At 42.1% G+C, this 26526-nt stretch overlaps 1 protein-coding gene across 1 annotated transcript in view; it reads right to left on the bottom strand.

The window, feature by feature from the left end:
• The window catches only part of TMTC4 (transmembrane O-mannosyltransferase targeting cadherins 4), a 132736-nt gene that overhangs the window by 85127 nt on the left and 21083 nt on the right, over positions 1-26526 (bottom strand). Inside the window, 5 exon segments of the mRNA XM_040336162.1 lie at positions 8002-8089; positions 9909-10090; positions 10093-10121; positions 26029-26051; positions 26053-26148. Of these exon segments, the coding sequence (XP_040192096.1) occupies positions 8002-8089; positions 9909-10090; positions 10093-10121; positions 26029-26051; positions 26053-26148 (418 nt within the window).

Genomic DNA, 26526 nt, shown 5'->3' with positions numbered 1-26526 from the left:
ATACACTACAACACATGACATTACTTCCGATTTTTCTTTCTGTCGTACGAGAATTTTTGACTTTAGTAATGTATTCAATTTCTACTTGTGACTAGTATGTGAAAAAAGTCGGACAATCTGTCGTCCAATTTTCATATCGTGTGCACGGGGCATTAGACTTTTCAATAAAAGCTTCACTTTAATATTGCAAAGTAGAGCTGGGAGATTTTTCCCCCCCTAAAAAAAAAAATCAGCGATTTTAAAAACAAACTAGATTTACAATTCAAATCAATTTTTTTTGATTAACACCGCGCCAGTCCTGGGGAGCTGCAGGCAGGAGTTTTTAGGCGAGGCCACGGCTTCGGCCTAGTCCGTGGCATTCGGCCTTGCGGACTAGGCCGAAGCTTTGCCTAAAAACTCCTGCCCGCAGCTCCTCAGGACCGCCACAGTGTCAGTACCAGCCCTGGGAAAAAAAATTAATAAATCAAACTACTCGATTTTTTTGAAAATATGAATCAATTTCACCTACCAACTCGATTTTTAAAAATCAGATCAATTTTTTTCCCAGCCCTATTGCAAAGCTTAACCTTTCAGATAGGATAGCTCATTACATAGTGGCAAAATATCCATGATTTTCAGGAGCTGTGTTAAAGGGGTTGCATCCTATGCATTAAGGTGAAAAAACACCTTGCACTCTCCGGCCCCCCTTTTTACTTACCTGATCCCAAAATCTCTGAGTGTGATCCAGCGATTCTTTCCCCCAGCTTGAGGTTGTTTCATTAGATGATTGATAGCAGTGCAGCCATTGGCTCCCGCTGCTGTCAATCAAATCAATGACGCGGCGCGCCAGAGGGCGGGGCCGAGTGATACACTCGGCGGCTATGGTCGCCGACTGTATCACAAGGGAGCGCGCCTGCAAGCTAACCCCCTTTGGAGAGCGCTTCCCAAAGGGGGGGTTAGCTCTTGCAGGGAGGAGCCGAGACAGCCACCGTGGGACCTCATAACAAACTGCACAGTGGAGGCAAGTATAACACGTTTGTTATTTAAAAAAATAAAAAAAACATACAACCCCTTTAAGCGATAGATGCCTTTGGAAATGCCTCCAATTTGAACTTCAATACTGCATATCTAAAATAAATCTGTACCAAGATAAATACAAGGGCTATTGTGTTTAAACAGCTTCTGAAAATACAAGATTATATACATGACTGTGTCTGGATTGAGAACTGGATATACTTCAGATCAGTTGTAATTCTTGCACAAAAGACACAGGGATTTGACATTAATACCTGCTACTGCTGATGGTGACTGGGTTGCAGGAGCAGAGCAGCAGGCTTTGTAATTTACAGCCTATTGAACTGTAGATGCAAACAGGAGCATACTCTGGGTGGGCTAGTCCAAGCCTGGGCAGATAACACCTAAGTATTTTTAAGGTTCCACTGAACATGACACATCTGCCCGCCTTAACACGCATGTTTCAAGTTACCTCTGATCTTATAAGCCATGTACCTGGAACTATACTGCAAGTAAGTCAATGATTTCAGAACTTCAGATTAAATACCTTGGTTAATAAAGTAGCATAGAAAGAAATCCAGAATATTTTTGTTAGCAGTTGTGAGCGATTCTCCCAAATAAGGATATAGCAATAAAAACCTGACAGAGGTTATGATCCTTTCCCAATCCTCTTACAACTAGAACATGTATTTGCTTGAGATACACTTTAACAGATGAGTCTATTGGTCACATTTTAATTTAGCCAAGAAATCCATTTAGAAATGATTCATGCTATAGCTCCCGTCAGTGGAATAAGATTGATAATGATAGTAAAACAACAATAAACATTAAGTTGAAAGCATGTTGTCACTGCATTATCTTTGTAATTTTACTCCAGAATACACCACATAATTTCACTTATATGCTCAGCAAGACACTGTAGATTACATTTGTGACCATACAACTCTTTGATGTTAGAAGAATCAATGTCTTCAGAATCAGAGAGAACATGATGTTATTATGGGAAATGTTTTGGAAGTAAGTGGCATTGATCTTGGGTAAAAATGCAGAGAATCTAACTGCTGAATGAAATATGAAATCAATACACAAAGCTCAAAGCAAGCAACCCAATAGGTTACAAGAAGTATCTCTAGGGAAACCAACATTAACGACAGCGTTTCCTAGACTGCTTCGAGATGTCACTGACTCAAATGTGGAAATACAACCATATTGCTTAACAAAATATAAAACAAAATACTCTGGCTTAATACACTTACACAATCACATTTAAGTAATGGCATGGTTTAAAAAATGTACTATGACCCTGGAAGCTGGAAATCATTGAAGTAGACACTTCCACTTGCCTTCCGGGTCCCATGCTGAGCGAACGGCCTAATGTATTATGAATAAAAGGAGGTCACCACTGAGCACAGGCACCATTCAGAGACTGCATGGCATATTCTGAACGAACACAAAGTATTCTCCGATTGGAAAAGGTGGAGAGTGTGACATCACCCCACCTCGTCCAATCACAGAACACTTTGCATTCATTGAGAATGTTGATGGTGCTGAGCAGCTGACTTTCCGTGTTCACAATGCATCAGGCCAGAGGCTCAGCATGGGACCAGAACGTAAACAGGGATCACTGAAGTAGTGGCTACTACATCAGTGATTGCCAGCCTTCAGGGGTATCAGTTGGGTATTTAATTTGATCCAAGCTGATAAAAATATAACATGCAGAAGAATGCTTTAAGATAATTTTATATGGCCAAAAAAACTGAATGTTATATGAAAAATATGGCGACTATAGTTTTAAAGAAAGAGGGTAAACTGGATGCACAACTGAAGATGGATGTTTGATAAATAGGAATCTGCAGTCTGAGAAAAATAGGACTTATAATAGGTCCTCAGATGGCTTTTTTTTTTTTATTATTATTATTAATACACGTCAAATGCCAGGGTAATCTGCAGTACTGAAAAGTCAACTTGGAAATATTGTCCCTAGGAGGGGTTTTTTTTAAAAAAAAAGCCATTTTACCAACTGGCTTTGATGCTTAAAGCGGAGTTCCACCCAAAAATGGAACTTCCGCTTTTCGGATTCTCCCCCCCCCCCCCCTTCGGTGTCACATTTGGCCAGGTATTTGCTCCCACTTCCGGGTATAGATCACTGCAGTATCGCTGATCGCCATTACTAGTAAAACATTTTTTTTATAAAAACGCCTTAAAAACTACCCTATATTTTGTAGACGCTATAACTTTTGCGCAAACCATTCAATAAACACTTTTTGCGATTTTTTTTTTCACAAAAAATATGTGGAAGAATACGTATCGGCCTATAAACTGAGGGGAAAAACATTTTTTTTTATATATTTTTTGGGGATATTATAGCAAAAAGTAAAAAATAGATTTTTTTTTAAAATTGTCGCTCTAATTTTGTTTATAGCTCAAAAAATAAAAACTATTTGTGGGAAATATTCAAATTTGTTTAGGAGCCACGTCACACGGCCGCGCAATTGTCAGTTAAAATGACGCAGTGCCAAATTGCAAAAAGTGGCCTGGTCTTAGGCCAGGCAAATGGTCCGGGGCTGAAGTGGTTAAAAGTCAGCAGCTGCAGTATTTGTAGCTACGGACTTTAAAAAAAAAAAAAATTGGGCAGAACTCTGCTTTAAGGGGTTTTCCCCTCTGTCTATTTGGTGCCACACATGTTGAATTACCTCATGGCATTATGTTACCAGCTAAATGGAGTTATGCAACGTGTGTTCTAGGAGGGCATGACCCTATGTTCTCATTAAAGTTAGACCCCTTTCACACTGGGGCGTTTTCCAGGTACTTTAGCGCTAAAAAGAGCACCTGTAAAGCACCTGAAAAAATACCTCATCTGCCGTCCCAGTGTGAAAGCCTGAGTGCTTTCACACTAGGGCGGTGCACTTGCAGGACGTTAGAAAAAGTCCTGTGAGCAGCAACTTTGGGGCAGTTTGCGAGCTGTGTATACACAGCTCCTCCACCGCCCCTGCCCGTTGGAATGCATGGGCAGCGCTACCAAAGCATCTGCACAACGATTCAGCAGCAGCGCTACAAGGACGCTTTTAACCCTTTTGAAGTATTGAACAAAAAAAAAAAAGCATATCTGGCAAGTAAAGAGACAATGATAAAGAGACAATGGTAAAGAGGACAAAATATTGCAGACGTAGGACTATGTTTGAGGTGTTTAGATTAACAAGGAGAACATAAGGAAGATATATAACAAAATAAATGATAATGGAGAAGCACTCACGCTTTGTCAAACAGAGAAGTAAATGTAAATGTACGGGGCTGCCGAGCTAATGAACCACAAAAAGGTAAGAACTTTATTTTACAATGTCATGCTATCCCCTGTGATCAGTACAATATGAGGAATACTTCTAAACTATACAAACCCCATTTGTTGCTGCAAACAGAATATTGGCATGCATTAAAAAGGGGATTAACTCCAGGGATAAAGCGATAATTCTCCCGCTCTACAACTCTGGACCGGCAGCACCTGGAGTACGCTGTCCAGTTTTGGGCACCAGGCCTCAGGAAGGATATGCTGGAAATGGAGCGAGTACAGAGAAGGGCAACACAACTAATAAGGGACTGGAGGATATTAGTTATGAAGAAATGTTACAAGCACGGAGCTTATTCTTTCTGGAGAAGAGACACTTGAGAGGGGATAGGATTTCAATTTACAAATACCATACTGGTGACCCTCACAATAGGGATAAAACGTTTCCGCGAAAGGGAGTTTAATAAGACACGTGGCCGCGTAGAGGGTTCTTTACTGTAAGAGCAGCAAGGATTCCCTTCCACAGGCAGTGGTTTTAGCTGGGAGCATTCAAGAAACTAATAAATAAGCACCTGAACGACCACAACATACAGGGATATACAATGCAATACTGATATAAAATCACACACATAGGTTGGACTTGATGGACTTGTGTCTTTTTTCATCCTCACCTACTATGAAACTATGCAATATGCAACAATGTCAAGCAACTGTAATTCCTGACTACTTTAAGCCTAACTAGATAAAAAGGATCAATTATATGAAAGCTTGCAGAATGATTTAACACCCAATTATTAAATTGCTAACCTGCTACTGTTTCCCTTCCGTGTTCTACCCATCTTGGTTCCTCCCCAAGGGGCTCGACTAGACCGCAGCTTAAAAAAACTGCCTTACAGGCAGGAGGTGGTGGTGGGGGGGTGAACTGTGGATGTCAAACTTAACGCATTATTAAAAAGCAGCGCAAATCGTGCCCTTGGTATAAATGTTTTCTCTTGTCCCTCCTTTGGTTGTCTCCTCAGCTCTGTCCCAGGCCTCTAAACCCAATCCTAGCCCATACTTTAGAGGTCCGAGACACAGGGAAATATTCTGCGGGCCTCATCTCTCCCCAACTGCCTCTCCTAGAAATTATTAAATACCCCTTGTTTCTTCCTGGTCTTAAGGGCCTTCATTGATTCATTTGGTGGCGATACAATGGTTTGTTGACAGTTTGCTCCTTCTTTACCTCCCGAGGTATCCGTACCTTTCAGCAGTTGAAGGAAAACCCATGATATTCTCGATTCAGAGTAATATCACTGTATCCACATTTGTCAGTTTCTGAATGCCTTGATTCAGAATTACAACAGCTTTAAACCCTCCATGATATTTAAACACTGTTGTCGCACCTGCCCGACCAGTCAAGGATTTATATCAACACTATACACTTCCGCACATGGCCATCACCCAAATTCCCTCCTATTGTGCACAGTGGGAACAGAACTTTGGGGTCCTGCAGCTTCCTGCTGATTGGCCTAAGATGTGGGAGGCTCCATTTCACTCTTCACAAAATGCAATAGTGCCGGAGAATTCATTCAAGGTAATGTCTAGATGGTACTATACTCCAGCAAGAATTTCAAAACAACTCTCTACCTACCCTGATCGCCGCTTTCCGGGCTGTGCATAGACAGGCAACATGAAGCAAATTTGGTGGACTTGGCCCAAGGTTAAACACCTATAGATTTGGGTCTATGCCATAGCCATAATCAGTAAGGTACTGTACCTGAACATGCATAAGGACACATGGGAAGCTATTTTTTGCACAAGCGAATACCAATGAAAAAAAAGCGCACATTAGCGACCCATATTTTTAGAGTCACGAAGCAGACCAGTGCAATAGGCATGGAAGGTGGCATTCCGTTCACTTATCTCAGGATAACCTGAAGGGGCGTGCCTCTGAAACATGTAGTGTCTCCAGTCGGCGATGTGGGACTCTTTGCTCCCTTGGCAACGGCAGTTCTTAATTGGCCCCAGCAGCAGGGTTTGCTCATACGCTTTGGATTCCCTTGGCTGACTTCCGCCAAGCTGCGACAACAATTCCAGGCTTTGTACATGAGCGTTTATATATTTACGTTTATATTATTTACAGCAGCGTGAGCCGCTGCTGTAAACTGGCCCAAACAGTTCCTGTGACTGCAGTTTGGTTCCCCCTTCATCAGACCCCTGGCCCCACAATCCTGGACGGCCCCCCCACCAGCAGTGCTCCTGTGTTCTTTGTCCAATGGCTTTGTGCCGTGTTTCCCTGAGCCCCTGTGTCATCCATGCGGCTCCAACATCCAGGTACTGTCAGTTTTTTAATCCAAGTCTCTGCATGACCATCAGTTGACTGCTGTATGCCTTGGTGAACATCGTCATTCAAATTTTTTTTATTTGTTAATAAAAAAGTTTTTACTTTACCACGGAGGTTCCTATTTATCTCTGCTGATCAGTGCTGTTCACCCCTCTAATTATATCTTCTGTCCTCATTTGTCTGAGTTTTGGACAGCAGTGGCCACAGCTACGTTTAATTTTTCTTTTTGACTTTTCACTAGGCCTCTGGTCTGTGCACCTGTATTTTTGTTTTTAGTCCAAGTAAACTGGAATGTGCTGGAGAGACTGCATTAGCAGATACTTGGTACAATATTCCTTGGATAAAAACTCCTATTTGCAATTGCAACTATAGAATTCAAGTGACAGATGCTTTAACTACCAAATTACATATAGGTCAGTGATCAAGAGAAGTTCTGTTATTCAATGCTAATGGATTTGTTAAGTTTTTTTTTATACATTCCTCCCTAGTGCAGAAATTACAATCTATCAAGTTTATAACATTTAATACAATTTTTCGTTGGAAAGCAGTTTTATTTTCTCATCAGGTTTCCTCTGCAGAATATACTTAAAGATGTGTTAGTGCTTTTATCAGAGGCAGTCATGAATCCTTTGTTCTCATCTAACAGCAGGGATTTTTCTATGATATATGAAAGGTCAGAGCACTGCTATTTTTTTGCATATGCCAAAGACAGTGCACTTAAAACAGATGTGAGCACTCCACTAAGGCCAGGCATAAATTTAGAACCTCATCTGTTGTGAACATACATTTTAACAAGCAACATGCACTTAAATCTGTGGCTAACTTTTGACTTGCATATTTTTCTAAACATTAAAGATGTAAAATGTGTGTGGACAGCAATAACTGACTTACAATACGGTGTCCAACTCCATCCAAACTTTTTCCATCTGAATGGGGAGGGGAGAATTGGGTTAAAACCTCTGGCACATTTTAATTAGGAGATTTACCTTCACTTCCTGTCTCCATAACACCCGGTTGCACACTGCAACCTAAACAGGTGGCATTTATCAATCACATTAGAGACACAATTAATTGCAAAGTCAGGCTGCTCCTCATTTAGTAAAGTCCATGCTATAGTTTCTCCATGTATAGGAAACCCCCTGTGCCTATACTCCTAGCCAGCCAAGAGGCCAGAACATTTAAAATGCATTTATTTGCTATAGCTAGTTCACTGTAATAAACGTTGACAGGTAAAAGTTATTTGATCCAGGGAAGAGAAAAAGTATCCCGTTTTACTGGTTGGGTGGTTGATTTTTGAATATATAAAAGAACAGAGATCTCCCTTAGCACATGATCTTAACATACTTAACATTACTATTTTTGCAAAAAGTAGCAATCCAGTTTTTGTACTATGAATACTTACATCCTGGTAGTGCTTTGCAGTATCCAAGAAATGATAAAACAACAAATAATGCACACAGAAGGTCTGCCCTGCCAACAACTCCAGACACCTATACATAAAAATAAAAAATAAAAAAGCATTCTGAGACCAACAATCCACTAAAATAACTTTCACTTTAAAAATTCTTATAAAAAAAACGGATTTAAAAAAACGAAAACAAATGTCAGATTTCAGAACTTGGATAGGCAGCCCCTGGTACCTTCTGTCTTTACATTTGTCTCAAAATCAGAGTACCACTCTTGTACCTCGGCTATATAAACCATTGCTCCTTTATGCCTGCAAAACTTTTTATTCTCCCGATTAGGGATGCACCCAAATAAAACCGTAGAAAATTGTGTTTTTGGCACATTGCCGAAAGGAAAATAATGCCGAAAATGGGGAGGGGACCTTGGTGCCACCCATTGCGGGGGTGACATCCTGGCATGCCCCAGTCCTCCCCTTCCCACAGAGCGGCGATCTCCGTGTGTCACAGAGCCAAATTGCATGGGCCACAGTAACAATGTCCCGCCTCCTGTGACAGACGGCACACTGATCCAATGGTGGGACATGGAATCAGTGTGACGTGATCACAAGAGGCGGGACATTGTGACTGCGACACGGGCAATTCAAATACAGCTCCGTGACACATAGAGATCACGGCTCTAATCTGGGCACTGGAGAGGCTGCATCTGACCATCTCCTGTATCACGTCTGCAGTCTCTGACCATCTCCTGTATCATGTCTGCTAGAGGTGCACCGAATGGAAATTTTGCTAATACTATTAGTAGTGTGTTTAAGTAAGACTGAGGACATGATACAAGAGATGCTCAGAGACTGAGGACATGATACAAGAGATGGTCAGAGACTGCGGACATGATACAAGAGATGGTCAGAGACTGCGGACATGATACAAGAGATGGTCAGAGACTGCATTTTTCTTGAGCTTTTCCTGCACTTAAAAGGTGCCAATAATGCCCAATCAATTTATATTAATTTATGATAGTAATGAAAAAGTCACAAATAAAACATATATATATATATTTTTTTTTTTATTAAAGCTTTTTTTGGGTTGTTGAGTTACAAAACAGGGCCACAGGGGCATACGCCGCCAAACATGGCACATAACCACATGCACAACAAAAACCAGTTAACATCACAACCCAACGCTAAATATGTCTAGCTAAACACTACCTAAAATATATATATATTTTTTAAAACTCATTTTTGGTATCCGTTTTCGGCACAAAATTTCCATTTGGTGCACCCATACTTCTGATGACGCGTGTGTGCATGGAACAGCTGTAGAGGTTTATTACTATACAGCACATGAGGTCCTGGCCGCCACTCCGTTTCAGATTGGCGGCGCTTCAAGTGCAACCTTACTATTTTAAACAAAATGCTTTTGCATTTGAGGTCCTGCCGCCATTGTCCCTGGTTGGATTGGCGGTTTGTTATGCAAGTGCTATGGGCACAATTGTTTTATAGGTTTGTTTTTATGCTGGTTCACCATAACTACTGCACCACAAGATTTTTTTTGGGGTTGTGGGGCATTCCAATCTTCCTAAATCTGGAGGGCCGATTAGCAAGAGTGGTTTCAAGATGCCACTGTGGAGTTCCCTTCTACTGCTTACAAGACTAAAACCCACCCAAACCAGTGTAATAAAGTTCATGAAGTGGCCAAAATACAGCAAGTATGATCTGTCTGAGGTGAATTGAGAATATTGTGGAATACACTTTTTATATCGTTTTCACGAGAACGTGGCTGTACAAATGTGCAACTGTACATATTAAAAGAAATTAAACTAAAAAAATAAGTAAAGCACATTTTATCTTTGCCCTATTAAAAAAAGAGCACAACTATTTGATTCTGTGTGGGAACAGATACTTACACATTCTGTATGTACAGGATGGACTGCAAACAATAAAGCACTTAGCAGCGCAGATTTTGGAGCACACAGGATTTTCTTGCCTTTGTCGGTAGCTCCATTACTAAACAGCAGTGAAAAAACATCAAGCATCAGGACAGCGACTATGCAATGTAGTAGTATGTTGACCACATGAAAACCAGCTGGTGCAGACCTCCTGCCAAATTGTAATTGATCCTGAAAGAGAGAGAGAGAAAGTAAAATGAAACAGGTATAGTACCAAATGTTTAATTTGGTTTAAAGGGGTTGTAAGTTTTTTTGTTTTTTTTTTTAAACAACATTTTATACTTAAAGTGGAGCTCCGGCCGAAATTACACTTTTTAAATAAAAATATCCCTATAATACACAAGCTTAATGTATTCTAGTAAAGTTAGTCTGTAAGCTCTGGTCCGTTTTGTTAGGTTATTACAGCATTTTGAAGGTTTATAAATTAGACCGTGGCCATCTTAAGTGTGGGCATATGAAGCCAGACTGTATTACTTCCTAGATTTCAGCGTTGCAGATCTCGCACAAGAAGTGTAAAAGGTTTCAGGTCAGGTTTCCACAGCAACGGCAGTGTCAGACGAAGTTGCCGCCCCTTATGCAAACCTCTCCTGAAAAAAAACATTAAAAGTTGATATGCGGAGAGGATAGGGATTGCCGATCGCTGAAAGTAAATGACATTAAAAGTTGATAATAAAAAACAATGACATCACCCACTAAAAGTTGATAAGTGGGCATGGGGGGGGATTGCCGATCGCCGAAGTTGATAACCCGGGGGGGCGTGGTGGTTGCGATCGCTGAAAGTAAATGAAGAGAAATGACAATCAACCGCCGAATATAAATGACACTGACATCGCACATTAAAAGTTGATAACCGGGGGGGGGGGGGGGGTTCTGCTGCCGATCGCTGAAAGGTTCACAAGCGGAGGGGGTGCCGTTGATATATATATATACACACACAATATATATATATATATATATATATATATATATATATATATATATATATATATATATATATTTATCTACTTATAAAACTTCATGCTGCCGATCGCTGGACGTAAATTACATTTAATGACATTGCCGATCGTCGAATATAAATGACACTGACATCGCACATTAAAAGTTGTTAAGGGGGGGGCAGGGATAGTGTCGCTGATGAAGTAAATGAAAATCAATATAAATGGAAAGTAAATAGAAAGTAAAGTAGATAAAGCGGGGGGTGCCGCCGATCGCCGAATATAAAAGATACTGACATCGAACAATATAAGTTGAGAAGCAGGGGGGGGGGGTGCCGCCAATCGCCCAACATACACTGCCATCGCACACTAACTTGAGAAGCGGGGAGGGGCGCCGATCGCCCAACATACACTGCCATCGGAAATGAACACTGAGAAGCGGGGGAGGGTTCTGCCGATCGGCTATCATAGAAAACACTGAGAAGGGGGGGTGTTTGCCGCCGATCGCCCATCATAGAAAGACACTGAGAAGGGGGGGGTTCTGCCGAGAGAAGCGCGGGGGGGGACCACCGACCAAACATCATGGGGGGGGGGGGTACCGCTGATCAACCATCATAGAAGACACTGAGATAGGGGGGGCTGTCGATCAGCCATCATAGAAGAATAAAAGACACTGAGAAGGGGGGGTTCTGCCGAGAGAAGCGGGGGGGGGGAACCGCCGATCAACCATCATAGAAGACACTGAGATAGGGGGGGCTGCCGATCAGCCATCATAGAAGAATAAAAGACACTGAGAAGCGGGGGACGATCACCCAACATACACTGCAATTGCTGGACATTAAATCGGCGGACATAAAAAATACTAACAAGAGGGGGGGGCGAGGGTAGATTCGTCTGCCGATCGGCGGACATAAAAAATACTGAGAAGCGGGGGGCTTCTGCCGATCGCCAGACATTAAAAAAAATACTGAGAAGGGGGGGGGGGTGTTGCCGGCTGCCGCCGATCGCAGGACATAAAATATATACTAAGAAGGGGGGGGGGGTTTTGGGGGTGTTGGCTGCCGCCCGATCACCACACATTAAAAAAAAAAATACAAGAGGGGGGTGAGGGTAGATTGAGACGCGCGGGGGGGGGGGCGTCTGGTCGCCGATCGCAGCACATACAATAAAAAAAATGAGAAGCGGGTGGGGGGGGCGGCGTGTGCCGCCGATCGACGGACATTAAAAAAAAAATACTGAGAAGGGGGGTGGCGTGTGCGCGGCTGCCGATCGCAGGACATAACATAATTACTGAGAGGGGGGGGCGGAGTGCTCGCCGATCGCCAGAAATAAAAAAAATACTGAGAAGGGGGGGGGGTTTGGGGGTGTTGGCTGCGGGACTTTAAAAAAAATACGGGGAAGGGGGGGCGGGTGTGCCTCGATCGCGGGACATTACAAAATACGGAGAAGTAGGGGGGGGGGCCGCGGGTACCGCGATGTCAGTATTTTTTTTTTAAAGTCCGCGAACTGAGAAGGTGGGGAGGGGGCGGGGGGCGGCTGTTGCCGTGATCGATGGACTTTAAAAATTCGGAGAAGCAGGGGGGGCCACGCTGTGCTGCCGCCGATCGCCTGACATTAACAAATACTGTGAAGTGGCTAGTGGAGCGTCACTAGCGTCCGGCTCCATGGTAACAGGGAGGACATCTCCCAGGAGGCATTGCGAGGGGGGATGACGTGCTCAGGCCGTGGCTGGAGGATATCTATAAAACAAATAAAACGGAGTTTTAAAAAAAAATAAAAAAAATACATGCCAAATTCGTTTAAGGGGACTGAGCAGCAGGGGATGAAGAGGAATTGAAAAAGAGGGTGGAGCTCCACTTTAATTCCCCTGTGCAAGGGTTTTGCACAGAGTGGCCCGATCCTCCTCTTCTGGGGTCCCCCAGCTTTGCTCCTGGCTCCCCCCCCCCCCCCCCATCGAGTGACCCCCTCGGCGGAACTGCCGCTAAGAAGTTTATTTTGGTGCACAGAATCACTAGCAGAAAATAATGATATCTGAATGATGCCTGTAGATGCATCATTCAGATATCCCCCTGAAATTCAAGGAGTGGTTAAATAGCCAAAAACCTGTAAAACGAAACTCGGGTTACCACGTTTAGCACTTGAAATGCCTCTGAAACTAATTTTTTTGCTTTCCAAAAAAAGCCTCTAAACTCAACTGCCCTAGAAACGACTATAAACGACTCTGTGTACATGTACTGATAAGATAACAGAGGAGAGTTCAGGGGCAGCTGAAAAAAAAAAAAACACCCAACTGCTCCTCAAGATCATTTACCAGCAGCAGTGTACATGAGGCCTAAGTATTCCATGATCAGCTTGAGCTGGGCCAATTGTCAAAGAAACCAAAAATATACAAATCCATCTTGCAAAGAAGTCACAAAAAACCTAAACATATTAAAAAGCAGATAATCTCACTACTACATTACTTCCCGTCAACAGTGTTACTAAGCCCAGGACTCTGCAGTCACTATATCTGGTCTCCCACAGTACACAGAACATCGAAATGCAATCATTTTAGTAAATATAAACGGCTAAATACTTTTTCTCATCAGCAGTATATAGCAGTCAGTGGCTGGTTAAAGCTTGTAGGAGAAGTTTTCATACTGCACTGGCTGTTCTATCAGGATACAGGACCCCCAGCACTCTGTCTGGATGGTCGCCAATTGGCCCTGTGCTGATCACATGCCCTCTCCCAAAAAAATAAAAACTCCCTAGCAATACACACCAAACTGAGCATGTGCAGCCTGACTCCAGTAACTCTTATCCGGATCTGTGCATACAGGATCAAACAGGCCTTTCTACACAATGCAGTGGATTAACCCCTTAGGTTCCACAGTGAGTATACCAAGCATGCTTCCACTGCATATAGATTGATTTTACAGTTGTGGGTTTAGTAACAATTTAAGCACTACCCCCTTTTGTGGGCATTTGACAAATTTTTCTAGTGCTTTTTTAATGTGTTAAATTCTACAGGCGCGTTGATGAATGTTGCTTCATTCTTCATAATCAACACATGTGTGAATGAGCCCTTGGCGCCCCTTTCACATGAGCAGACCGATCAGCTCACCTGTCAGTTTTTCAGGCTGACCTGATCAGATCATCTATTGCCCTCAATGGAGCAGCGGGTGTCATCAGTTAACCATTGGGTGTAAACAGACTGCTCATAGCAGAAAGCGGGCTGTGTCTGTGCCCGCTCTATGCAAGAGGAGCAGACATGCACAAGCCATCCGTCTGCTAAGCGAGGATCAGTGGACAAATTCCCTGATGAGCAGGCGGACTCTATGTGAAATCGGCATAAGACAGTTGTCAGTGGAACTAGTGTCCTCATAAGATTTGTTCTCTATTCATGGTCCAGTAAAAGTTGAAGAGTTTAGATTTTCTCTCAGTACTACTCAGAATAGCAATTACTAAAAAAATAAAGAGGGTAATGCTTCCAAACAAGGACACAGATAGCTATAAAAACCTGACATGGATTTTAAACCTTCTCTACCCAAAATAGAACAGAACATAAAACACCCACCAAAACATATTTACCTAGACATACAATGCTGTATTAAATAGCAAAGTCATAATTTTACCTACAGAAGGTGAAAAAACGCACTCATAACAGTAACATATCCGTAGAGACACAGTCGGTACCAACTGACACAACCAGAAACATGTCAGCAGTGTCAAAGCACCCTGCTGCTAGGATTGTCAGAATAGATGCCTTGTGTAATCAGGCAAAGACTATTGTGTAGCAGCAAGTGTATAGTGCGGTGTGCTGAATATAAAACATACAAAACAGCAGGCAGTGCACAGTGGGAGGGAAAAAAAAAATCCAGCACAAATGGGAGAAAGAAAAAAAAAAAAAATGTCCTGGCATCAGTGGTTAGAAAAAAGTGGTAAGAAGAAAGTTCCCATATCCATGTCAGTGAAAGAGACAAATGCCCCAGCTGGAGTAGGAAGAATAAAAAATTACCCCGGCTGCAGTAATCAATCAAAACACCCCAGCATCAGTGATGAGAAAAAAATGCCCTAGCGAAAGTGTGGGGAAAATGTCCTGCCATGAATGAGAGAAACGACATCCCAGCGTTGGTGTTCAGTGAAAGGGAAGCATACCACATATGAAAATAATCGGGGGTAATTATGTAAGGAGAAGGTCCGTTATAGTGAATATCTAAAAATGTTAATGGTTCCATAAAAAAAAAAAAAAAAAAAACAACGTACCTCTCTTTTTATAAATCCTTCTTAAAAACAATTTTGTTTTAGAAATATGCATTTACCACAAATTTGTTAATTAGGAACCCTTCACCACACAATATTGGCATAGGCAGTAATTAAAAATTGAGGGAAAATTAAGATTTTGAATCTTTGCCAGGATTTAATTGGCGTTTATGTCCTCGTGAGTAAGAAAGTGGAAGTGCCACCAAAGTGAGCTCTGGCAGGAATGAACACACCTTTTCAGGTAGCCTGGAACCACCATAAGAATGTCATCTCTGTGCCACCATAAGGCAGATTTCCCCTCACTTGCTGTCTAGGCATATCGGGAGTCAGAGGGTAGACTAATAGACTATTAAGTCCTCAAGGAGACAGAAAGCACTTTTAAATATCACAGGAAAAAAAAAGTCTCCTTAGCATGGATATAGATGCCATTTAAATTTCTCGAACACAAAAAAAACACAACAATATATATAATATATATAAAATCTGTGAAGTAACCCAGTATAAAGCTTCCTGTGATACAGACCAGTCACTGCTGCTCTCTCTCCTTATGCAGGGTGACAGGTCTTGCCTCTGCCCTGCTCCTGTAGGTAGACAGTAGTGGGTGGACCTGCTGGGTTCTTCTCACAGTTCTAATTTTACTCACAAGCTATGTACAGCACAATGATGATGCCACTGCCACCTTAACAAGGTAATATTTCAGTTTTCAAGTGCATTGGATGCATATAAAAGTGGATTTATGTTTTGTGATTAGAGAAGTATACTGTATTTAGGCAAGTTTGTGTGTCCATAGTTCGGCTTTAAACAAATCGTAATAGAAAATAAAAGCTTTATCTGTATATTGTACTTCTATTTTTTTTTCTTTTATCCCACTTCACTTCATAGTCTCTAATAGGCACTGGTGACAAAGTCACGGCAAGTGGCGGCTGGTGCTCAACATTTTTGGGGGGCGCAATAGGGTTGCCCACCTCATCCCTTTAAACAGAACCACATATTAATTACACAGGTTCTGAGGCTAATTTAATGCAAATAAGGCACCAAGTGAGTTTAATTACCTCCTTAATCAGCCACAGAACCTGTGTAATTAATATGTGTTCTGTTTTAAAGGGATGAGTTGGCAACCCTAGGCGCAAACTAACTCAAACGCCCCTCAAACTCAGCCAGTTTGTGACCCTAATTGCCGCCAGAAAAGCGCTTTAGCAGCGCCTCAACATGGGTGCTATTAACCTTTTCTTCGATGGCTAGCTGGGGTTAAAAGTGCCCCGCTAGTGCCCGAAAAAGGACCGCTAAGACTAGCGGAGCTTTACCACTAAACGCCCACACCACCCTACTGTGGAAAATGGTCTTAAAGACAGAGGATCCTCTGCCCTTACTGCCAATTGCAGCCAGGATATGAGCATTGAATAATATAAAATGGTAAGATATGCAAGTAAAACAAAATCCTAGAGTTAACTGCACATATTTGACAAATTGGGTAAAGTTTCTCTTTGAAATGTATTAGGTTAATTATATGTCTTTTTACACCTGCGTTGCTCTCTGAAGAGCGATCTGTGTTTGGATCGCACTTTAAAGAGCATTAAACAGATGGTGAGGAGGGGTTGTATTATCTCTTCACCACAAGCTTTAACCCCTTAAATACCGGACAATCGTTGGATCGCACTTATATATATATATATATATTTAGTAAGTATTGCCCGTTGAGCATGACAGGGCATATAATTCTTGCTGCTGCCACAAAGCATAGGGACCTATGTACATCCCCAGCAAAGGGGGGGGGGGGGGGGTGCAGTTGAGGAAATAATTGTAAAGGAGCCTTTAGTGAGCTAGAGATGCCAAGTTAACCACTTAAGGACCGGACCAATATGCTGCTACATGACCCAAGGAGTTTTTACAATTCGGCACTGCGTCGCTTTAACAGACAATTGCGCGGTCGTGCGACGTGGCTCCCAAACAAAATTGGCGTCCTTTTTTCCCCCACAAATAGAGCTTTCTTTTGGTGGTATTTGATCACCTCTGCGTTTTTTATTTTTTTTGCGCTATAAATCAAAATAGAGCGACAATTTTGAAAAAATTCAATATTTTTTACTTTTTGCTATAATAAATATCCCCCAAAAACATTATATATATATATATATATATATATATATATATATATATATATATATTAATATATATATATATATATATATATATATATAAATATATATATATAAAAAAAAAAAAAAATCTCAGTTTAGGGCCATACGTATTCTTCTACCTATTTTTGGTAAAAAAAAAAAAAAAAAAAAATCGCAATAAGCTTTTATCGATTGGTTTGCGCAAAATTTCTAGCGTTTACAAAATAGGAGATCGTTTTATTGCATTTTTATAAATTTGGTTTTTTTTTACTACTAATGGCGGCGATCAGCAATTTTTTTCGTGACTGCGACATTATGGCGGACACTTCGGACAATTTTGACACATTTTTGGGACCATTGTCATTTTCACAGCAAAAAATGCATTTAAATTGCATTGTTTATTGTGAAAATGACAGTTGCAGTTTGGGAGTTAACCACAGGGGGCGCTGTAGGATTTAGTGTTCACCTAGCGTGGGTTTACAACTGTAGGGGGGTGTGGCTGTAGGACTGACGTCATCGATCGAGTCTCCCTATAAAAGGGATGACCAGGGGCGGACTGACCATTCGGTCAGTCGGGCACTGCCCGAGGGCCCCGTGGTGGGAGGGCCCGGGCCCCGGCTCAGTCCACCCCTGGAGGTGCCTGCAGCAGTACTCTGTACCCCCGAGATGCCTTGAGTTGAAACCATTAAATCGTGGGTGGGTGATGTGACTATTGTAGGCTCGCTCCGCTCGGGAGGTATGAGCTGGCCCCGGATGGATGGCTCAGAGCCGTGCGGAGATGTACAGTCACTGTGACAGGCGCTCCGGCCACCTCTCCCCCCCTGTGGAATTCAGCTGAGGGGGCGGGGCCATAAGTCACTGCCGCGGAGGATTGTCTGAAGGAGCTGCTGGACTCGGAGGCAGAGCAGACATAATTGCACAGACACAGGAACGAACGGCATCCACGCTGACCTGCCTTGTGTGAAGAAGCAGGTCAGTGTCATAAATAATGAAAGCACTGTGATTACAGTTACTGTGACAGTCTAATCTGTGTTATAAGAGCCATGCTGAATTGATTGTTTCTTTACATTCTTGCCCTGTGCTGTGGACAGTGGGCTTATTTACCAGGTAGCAGGTCAGGTCAGGACAGGACAGTTGCTATTTACTAGTGCACATGATGAGGCCATCCATCCCCGGCCAGCTCATACCTCCCGACCCTCTCTTACAACAGCCACATCATCCTAGCTAGTGGGATTTAATGGTTCAAGGCACTACTTTCTCGGGGTTACAGACTCAGTTTTTTTTATTGTGTGTGATAAGCTGCCGCTGCTGCGGGCACCTCCAGGGGCGGACTAAGCCGGCCCGGTCCCTCCCACCATGGGACCCTCGGGGCAGTGCCGAATGGTAAGTCCACCCCTGAACACCAAATGGTGAGTCCGCCCCTGCACACTGATATTTGGTACACTGAATGCCACTCAGTGTATAGATATCAGTGTTATATATAGGGAATAGCACTTAGACCTGGTTCACATTGAAGAAATTTACCATGCGATTTGACATGTCAAATCGCATGGCAATGGCACTACCGAATCGGTGCAATGCCCCATTTGTGGCGCTGCACCAAATCCTAAAAGTAGTTTCTGTACAACTTTTGGCGACTTCTTGGTGCAATTTCCATAGACATCTGTGCAGCAACCCGCACAGATGTCTCTGAAATCACCCGCCAAATTTGCACTGACATGCGGGTATGAAATCGTGCGAGTTTAGCTGAACTGTCTCTCACAATTTCATTCCCGCTGTCAGTTGTGAACCTGCACCAAGGCCTGATTCACATCTATGGAATTCTTTTGTGCTTTTTGCAGATTTGCACAACAATCCATTTATCATGGTTTCCTATGGAACACATTCTGTAGTGCAAATCTGCAAAATGCACTAAAAATGCCATAGGTGTGAATCCAGCCTAAGTGAGTGTTATTCCCTATATATATATTCCTTACATTGGTGGTCAGTAGGAAGAATGTCCCTTACATTGGTGGTCAGTAGGAATAATGTCCCTTACATTGGTGATCAGTGAGAAGATGTCCCTTACATTGGTGATCAGTGGGAAGAATGTCCCTTACATTGGTGATCAGTGGGAAGAATGTCCCTTACATTGGTGATCAGTGAGAAGAATGTCCCTTACATTGGTGATCAGTGGGAAGAATGTTCCTTTACATTGGTGATCAGTGGAAAGAATGTCCCTTACATTGGTGATCAGTGAGAAGAATGTCCCTTACATTGGTGATCAGTGGGAAGAATGTTCCTTACATTGGTGATCAGTGAAGAATGTTCCTTACATTGGTGATCAGTGAGAAGAATGTCCCTTACATTGGTGATCAGTGAAGAATGTTCCTTACATTGGTGATCAGTGAGAAGAATGTCCCTTACATTGGTGATCAGTGAAGAATGTTCCTTACATTGGTGATCAGTGAGAAGAATGTCCCTTACATTGGTGATCAGTGGAAAAAAAAATTAAATTCCTATAATAAACATTTATTATGAAGATTGTGTAGAGAAATTGTTTGAACGCATGCAATGTGGGCAGTGCAATATGTAGGTGGGACTTTGTGTGACTTTGTGTGAATGTAGCTTTAACGTGGGCGGAGACACAGGGGGCCCCATGATCTTTTTTTTGCCCGGGGGCCCCCATGAGCTGTCAGTCCGCCCCTGGGGATGACTCGATCGATGCAGCGCCATAGGGAAGCACGGGGAAGCCGTTCTTCAGCTCCGGGGAGCGATCGAGGGAATCCGACCGCCGCATGCAGCGGGGGGTCCCGATTGGACCCCCGACCCACGTCTAGGCAGGGACGTACAGGTACGCCAATGTGCCTGTACGTGCCATTCTGCCGACGTATATCTACATGCGGAGGTCGGGAAGTGGTTAATAAAAACAAAAACAGGTGTTAAGATGAGTGTTACAAACAGAGTGCGCAGGCGAGGAAAGGCTCCTAAATATTTCATTTTTTTTTAAATTTCATTTTTTAGGGCTGCAACTAACGATTATTTTCATAAAATCGATTAGTTGGCCAAATTATTGTTTAGATTAAATCGGATAAAAAAGTGTTGTGTATAATTTAGTTTATATGTTAAAATATTTATATGCAGTGGTAAATATAAATAACCAGTTATATGGTTGGGGACAAAATATCGAATCCACTCTAAGGCCCCGTACACACCATCGGATCTGTCCGCTGAAAACGGTCCGCCGGACCGTTTCAGCGGACAGATCCGATGCGTCCGGCTGCCGGATTTCTGTCTGATGATTGTACACACCATCAGACATAAATCCCCGCGTAAACAATACGCGGGGGCGTGGCCGCGCCGTCGCCGCGACGATGATGCGGCGACGTGGGCGGCCTTGACGTTCAAAGCATCCACGCATGCGTCGATTTAGTACGACGCATGCGGGGGATGGCGGTCGGACGTGTCCGGTGAGTCTGTACAGAAGACCGAACACGTCCGACGCATAGATTTCCAGCGGACAGATTGGTTAGCATGCTAACCAATTTTGGTCCGCTGGAAACTGTCCGATCCGCCGGACAATTGTCCGCTCGGGCCTACACACGACCGGATCGGTCCGCTGGAACTGGTCCGACCCGGTCGTGTGTACGAGGCTTAACAATAACAGAAGATTTATAGGTTCAATCTGGTGCAATTCAGGCTCCAAGATCACATTTTTTATATAAAAAGACCTAAAATGCAGTTTTGTAGATTTTCAGAATGGACTGTAATAGAATATTATGCAGACAGACAACCTTGTCATAGTCGGGTAGCTTGATATAACCTGCGCTTGCGGTCACTTACGCCGACTATACACAAAACATTTTTTTCCCTTAGAAAAATCTTCATTTTAAGAACGTTTATTCAATTTTGTAATTATTAGTGGGGTCAAAAATAGAAAAATAGAACTAGAATAGAAAACTTCTCAGTCTAAGGAATTTTTGGACAGTGTATATGGCTTTCCTTCAGAAATTACGTTTTTTAAGTTTAAAAATTGAATGTCAAAAGCAAGTGAAATTTTGGAATGTACAAACAATAATCGTATGAACATTCTTGTCTGAAAATTGATACATGTGTGGCCAGCAAAAGACATTTAGTAGCATCAGCATGCTTTTATTTTTTTTACCCTTCATGATGGGGTAATAAAAACATAAATTAGCCCTTTATAGTACAAAAACAGCAGATAATCACTACTATAATGGTTTAATTTATACTGCGAAACGGCAATAATATATAACATCACAACAGCATTGAAGGAAACCCCAGCTATCTCCTCCCCTCCGGGGGGCGTGGCCTAACGCAGTGCTCGGAGAGGAGGAGAATCGAATGACACACAGGTGGAGCGTCATCCCCAGCTGTGTCTGTCATTGGTGGGCAGTCAGTGCTGCACATTATATCTATCCGGTGGATGCAAGGGACCAGCACGCTCTTGGAAAAAAGTCCGAACGGACGAAACGTCGAGCGCTGCGATCCAGCATCCAACCGGAAGTGACATCTGCGCTCCACTGTCTGTGAACCCAGGAAGTTAAACACTGCAGGAAAGCCTTCAGAGTGGTCTTCAGGTATCCAGACCCTAACAGTGAGAGTTGCACAAAGACACATCTATATGTTATATATATGCCTGACTGATTTACTATCTGGTACGCATGTTTTTTAAGGGGATTGGTGTTCATGTATTTTTTGGGTGACATTAAAGCTTTTAAACGATACTGCACTATATGGATTTTTTCCTTCCCTTATACATCTGTGGATATGATACCTTGAGAGTAAAAAGACATACACGGTGATCCAGAAGTAAGAAGGGTATGCAGATTTCAACATCTAAGGGCAGCACACAAGGAGATATAGATTGAAACGCTATTTAAAAGAAACCGTCTGGTGAGTGTTTCCCCCGAAGGGGACCCTATATCCCCCCCACGTGGTGATTGTCCTGTTTGGTGATTGGAGCACATATTCTGACTACATCTGATCTGGCCATTCTACACTAGCCATTTTCTCTATCAAACCAGGAGTTTGCAGCGCTGCTGCAGGACTATTGACAAGCTCTGTGCGGGCTGTTTTAATTATTCTGCTTTTACCAATATATAACATATAATAATAAATATACCCAGAAGTAGGATATACAGGGCGTTTTAACTGGGAGTCAGACATGAAGCTATATGAAGGGTAAATTTTAATATTTTATAATAAAGTAGTACTGAAGGCCGAGACTTTTTTTTTTTTACGGATATAATCATTTTAAATATAATGCACAAGACTGGTGAACTTTTACTTTAAAATGCAATTGGAATGCCTTATATTACTATATCCAGTCTATCAGCTTCTCTGGGTTCATACGAGGATCATCCCTTCCATTAAAGTGATTGTAAACTTAATTCTACTCTTCTGGGGACCCCACCGGCACTTCTGGCTCCTCCTGCCTTCAGAGTGCCCCTACAGCATGCCACAAAGTATAGTATAGAGTGCCCCTGTAGCAAGGTAAAACAAACTTCTGTCTTTAGAATCACTTCCTTTTCCTGCTCAGGACTACATTTCTCATGAGGCATTGCTCCTCACACATTCACAAGCTCTCAGAAACTTACTGACATGTATGGACGGTGTACTGAGCTGTATGTGTGCTGCACCTCATTTTCTAAAAAGTAGACAAATAATGCATTCTGTATTTAGAACAACTAATCTGCTGACCAAGCAACAGACACCAAGCCCCTCCCCAATCATACATTTTCTAAAGGACAGGACCGGTAGAATAAAGGCCTTACGATAGTTGCGCAAATGTTTATCAAAACACGATCTTCACTAAAAATACACAAAAATGATTATTAGTGGACAAATGCAACATATCTTTCAAAATTCTTACAAAACCTAAAAGCTTAAAAACTGCATTGAGTTTATAAAATTACAAGTACTTATATATCGCCGTCAATTTACGCAGCGCTTTACACATATACTGCACATTCACAATAGTCCCTTACCCTCAAGGAGCTCACAATCTACGGTATGAGGTAATAAACAAAACTGATATAGTATGTAATAACAGATATTGGTTTAGAGGCAGTCACGGTTCTTGCCGAGGAAGGAGATAAAGACACAGCAGTGTTTTTATTGTCAATATTTTGATGAAGCTTAGTCTAGAGAAAGATGGACTGAGCTTCATCGAAACGTTGACACTAAAAACACTGCCGTTTTTGATCTTCCTCCTCCTCTGCAAGACCCGTAAGTGCCTCTAAACCAGTTTTGGATTTATATGGGTTTCTTTGTGGGCGAGCACATTCACTTCAAGCATAGAGTGTCATGGCTACCCTTGAACTGTTTTAAAACAGATATTTGTATTCTATTTTGTGTATTTTTTGCAAAATGGTGAAAACCTAAATTCATGTAAAACTGGTAAATAAGCAACGTACTCTAAGAATCTGGAGGTTATCATTTTTCACTTAGAGCATTCAGAGTTTGTACAAGACCCCCAAAACATACATTTTCTGAAAGCATAGGACTAGTAGAAAAATAGCTTAAGGATCGTGCACCGCACTTATACTGTGGCACGGTGGACCCGCTATGCCAAATTATGTACATGTTTTGTTATTCCCGCGTAAAGGGCGTGCAAACGTGTGCCCGCCACACCAACTTTGCTGTCATTTGCTGTAGCACGAGCCGATCAGCAGGTCCTGGCCAATGATTTTTTGGTGGAACCCGCTGATTGTCTGAACGAATGACAGAAGTGAGCTCTGTGCAGATAAACCGCACAGGGCCCTCTACAAACAGCAGTGATGTGCCAGCTTTTTTTTCTCCCTGCAAAGTAGGGAGTAAAAACAGCACACAATACACACATTGGTAGGCACACATTTAACCCCTTGACTACCCTAGAGGTTAACCCCTTCCCAACCAGTGTCATTAGTACAGTGATAGTGTATATTATTAGCACTGATCACTGTCTTAGTGTCACTGGTCAATGTCTGTTAGTGTCAGTGTTAATACATTTTGGCCTACAGAAATTTGATTTTATTAGCTATATTTTATTTTTTGTTTTCAAAACTTTGTTTTTTTTCCATTCATATTGCAAAAAATAAATAAAAATGGTGGCGATCATATACTACCAAAAGAAAGCTCCATTTGTGTGTTTGCGTACAGAGTTGCCTGACCACGCAATTGCCAGTTAGAGTAGCGCAGTGCTAAACAGCGAAAAATGCCCTGGTGAAGATGGGGGTAAAATCTTCCAGATTTAACCACTTCCTGACGGCCGTACGACTATATACGGCCGCAGTGTGGATGCCAATTGCCGGGAGGCCGTCTATATACGGCCTTCAGCCACTGGGGGGCGTGTGCGTGCCCGGCGCATCACTGAGATGCCAAAATTGTCGCTCTTGTTTTTTATAGCGCAAAAAATAAAAATCGCCGGAGGTGATCAAATACCACCAAAAGAAAGCTCTACTTGTGGGGGGGGGAAGGACGTAAATTTTGTTTGGGAGCCACGTCGCACGGACTGCGCAATTGTCAGTTAAAGTGACGCAGTGCGGAAGCTGAAATTTCATATGGGCAGGGGGGGGTATATGTGCCCAGTAAGCAAGTGGTTAAAAAGATGAAAATGTTTATCAAAAAATTTAAATTAAAAAAATTGTGCCTTTTTTGAGAAACTGTGAAAATCGAAGGTACACAAAACTGTAAATAAGCAATCTGAAGGTTGGCCAACATTTTGGCACTGAATTGGTATATTTTTTTTATTTTTTTATATATATACAAAAGGAAGAGGATGCAGGCCTACATTTTATTGCAATGCAGTACAACATGTGTCAACATGTCACAATGTGCTAATGAACATAGGGTTGATTGAAAGTAAAAAAAAATAAATAATAATAATAATAATAATAATAATAATAATAATAATCATCAAAGTACTGTGATGCATTGTAACAATGGACAGCAGTGCTTGGTACAACCACATAGCAGCACATGTGGGTTATGTGCATCATAACGCATGCCACCTGATGTGAATGTGCCCCTAGTGTCTGGTGCCCTGGCCTCTGCCTAATGCAGCTGAAGCTGGCGGAAGGGTGAGGAAGAGGAAGTCATCAACACTGCAGGAAGAGCAACTGGGGGAAACCATTGGCAGAGGTTTTGATCCCCCTGTGGCTCCCTCTGCAGCAGCAGCTGAAGCTGGTTGGCGGATGAGGAGAAGGCTGCAGTGCTGCAGTGAGAGCCACATAATGATCACCACGGGGTGGGGGGTGTGGTGGTCTCATTGTAAATAGCCGTGATCAGCAGCATGTCAGCCACTGATCACAACCATTTGTTTATTAGCAGAGTCTGTCTAAACAATTACTCCAGTGACCCTGAGCATATAGCAGAATGAGGAATGCCAGCAATGCAAACCTTACTGAGCTGAGCCAGTTGGAAGCATGTCTGTGGCAGGTAGGTTTTACATCACTGGAAGTGAAAAGGTTAATCAAGAAACCTAAAAAATAAAAAACAACAGCACACATACAAAATATATAAAAATGTGCAATGCATAATTTCTCAATGTAGTGGTATCCACCACAATTTAAATTATATAGATTTTTAACCTCAACAGTTTTTTGCCTCGTGTCCAGTGATTTGAAGCATTAAAAACAATTTTGTGAAAAGACTAGACCGCCTTAAACCCCAGGTTATCCAATATCGGGATAGATGTTTGCAGCCCTTGGAGTTACAGGTTAACAGATATGCAAACGTTGTAATCATACGTAGCTTACAAGAACAACACCGGATATAAAAAAATATAAATAGATTATTACTTACCTGAATGTTAAAACTGTGAGTGGCCCTATAAACTTATTGACTAGCATTGCTGCTGAGTTTAGTACCCCCAAAAATCATTGGAGCCACACATCACTGAAACGATGCATCTTCTCGGAGGTCCTATAACAACAAGAAAAATTAATATTTTACTGCACCAATATCATTTGTGTAATTTAGTACTGTATATTTCTAATATAAAAACTGACAAAATAAACAGGGGATACCAAAAAAAATATAATCAATTTGTTGTGCATAAAAAAAAAAAAAAAAAAAATGTCATGTTGATCCTGTATAATGTCGTAGAAATTCAATGAATTCTGGTGGCACATACAGCAATGATAGATGTGCAATAACAGTATTTTACAGCAGTCAGAACAATTGATTTTTATGAATTACTGGCCTTTACAAATGTCTTATAGCCTTATTAAAGCTGAAGTTTAGCCGATTTCAAATGTTGCTCTACAGCTTCAGTGACATTACTTACCTGTAATGAAGGAT

This window comes from Rana temporaria, chromosome 2 (assembly GCF_905171775.1).
Source record: "Rana temporaria chromosome 2, aRanTem1.1, whole genome shotgun sequence".
NCBI classification, from domain to species: Eukaryota; Metazoa; Chordata; class Amphibia; order Anura; family Ranidae; genus Rana; species Rana temporaria.
The sequence above is the reverse complement of the archived record's forward strand: the minus strand, read 5'-3'. Positions and strand labels throughout refer to the sequence as shown.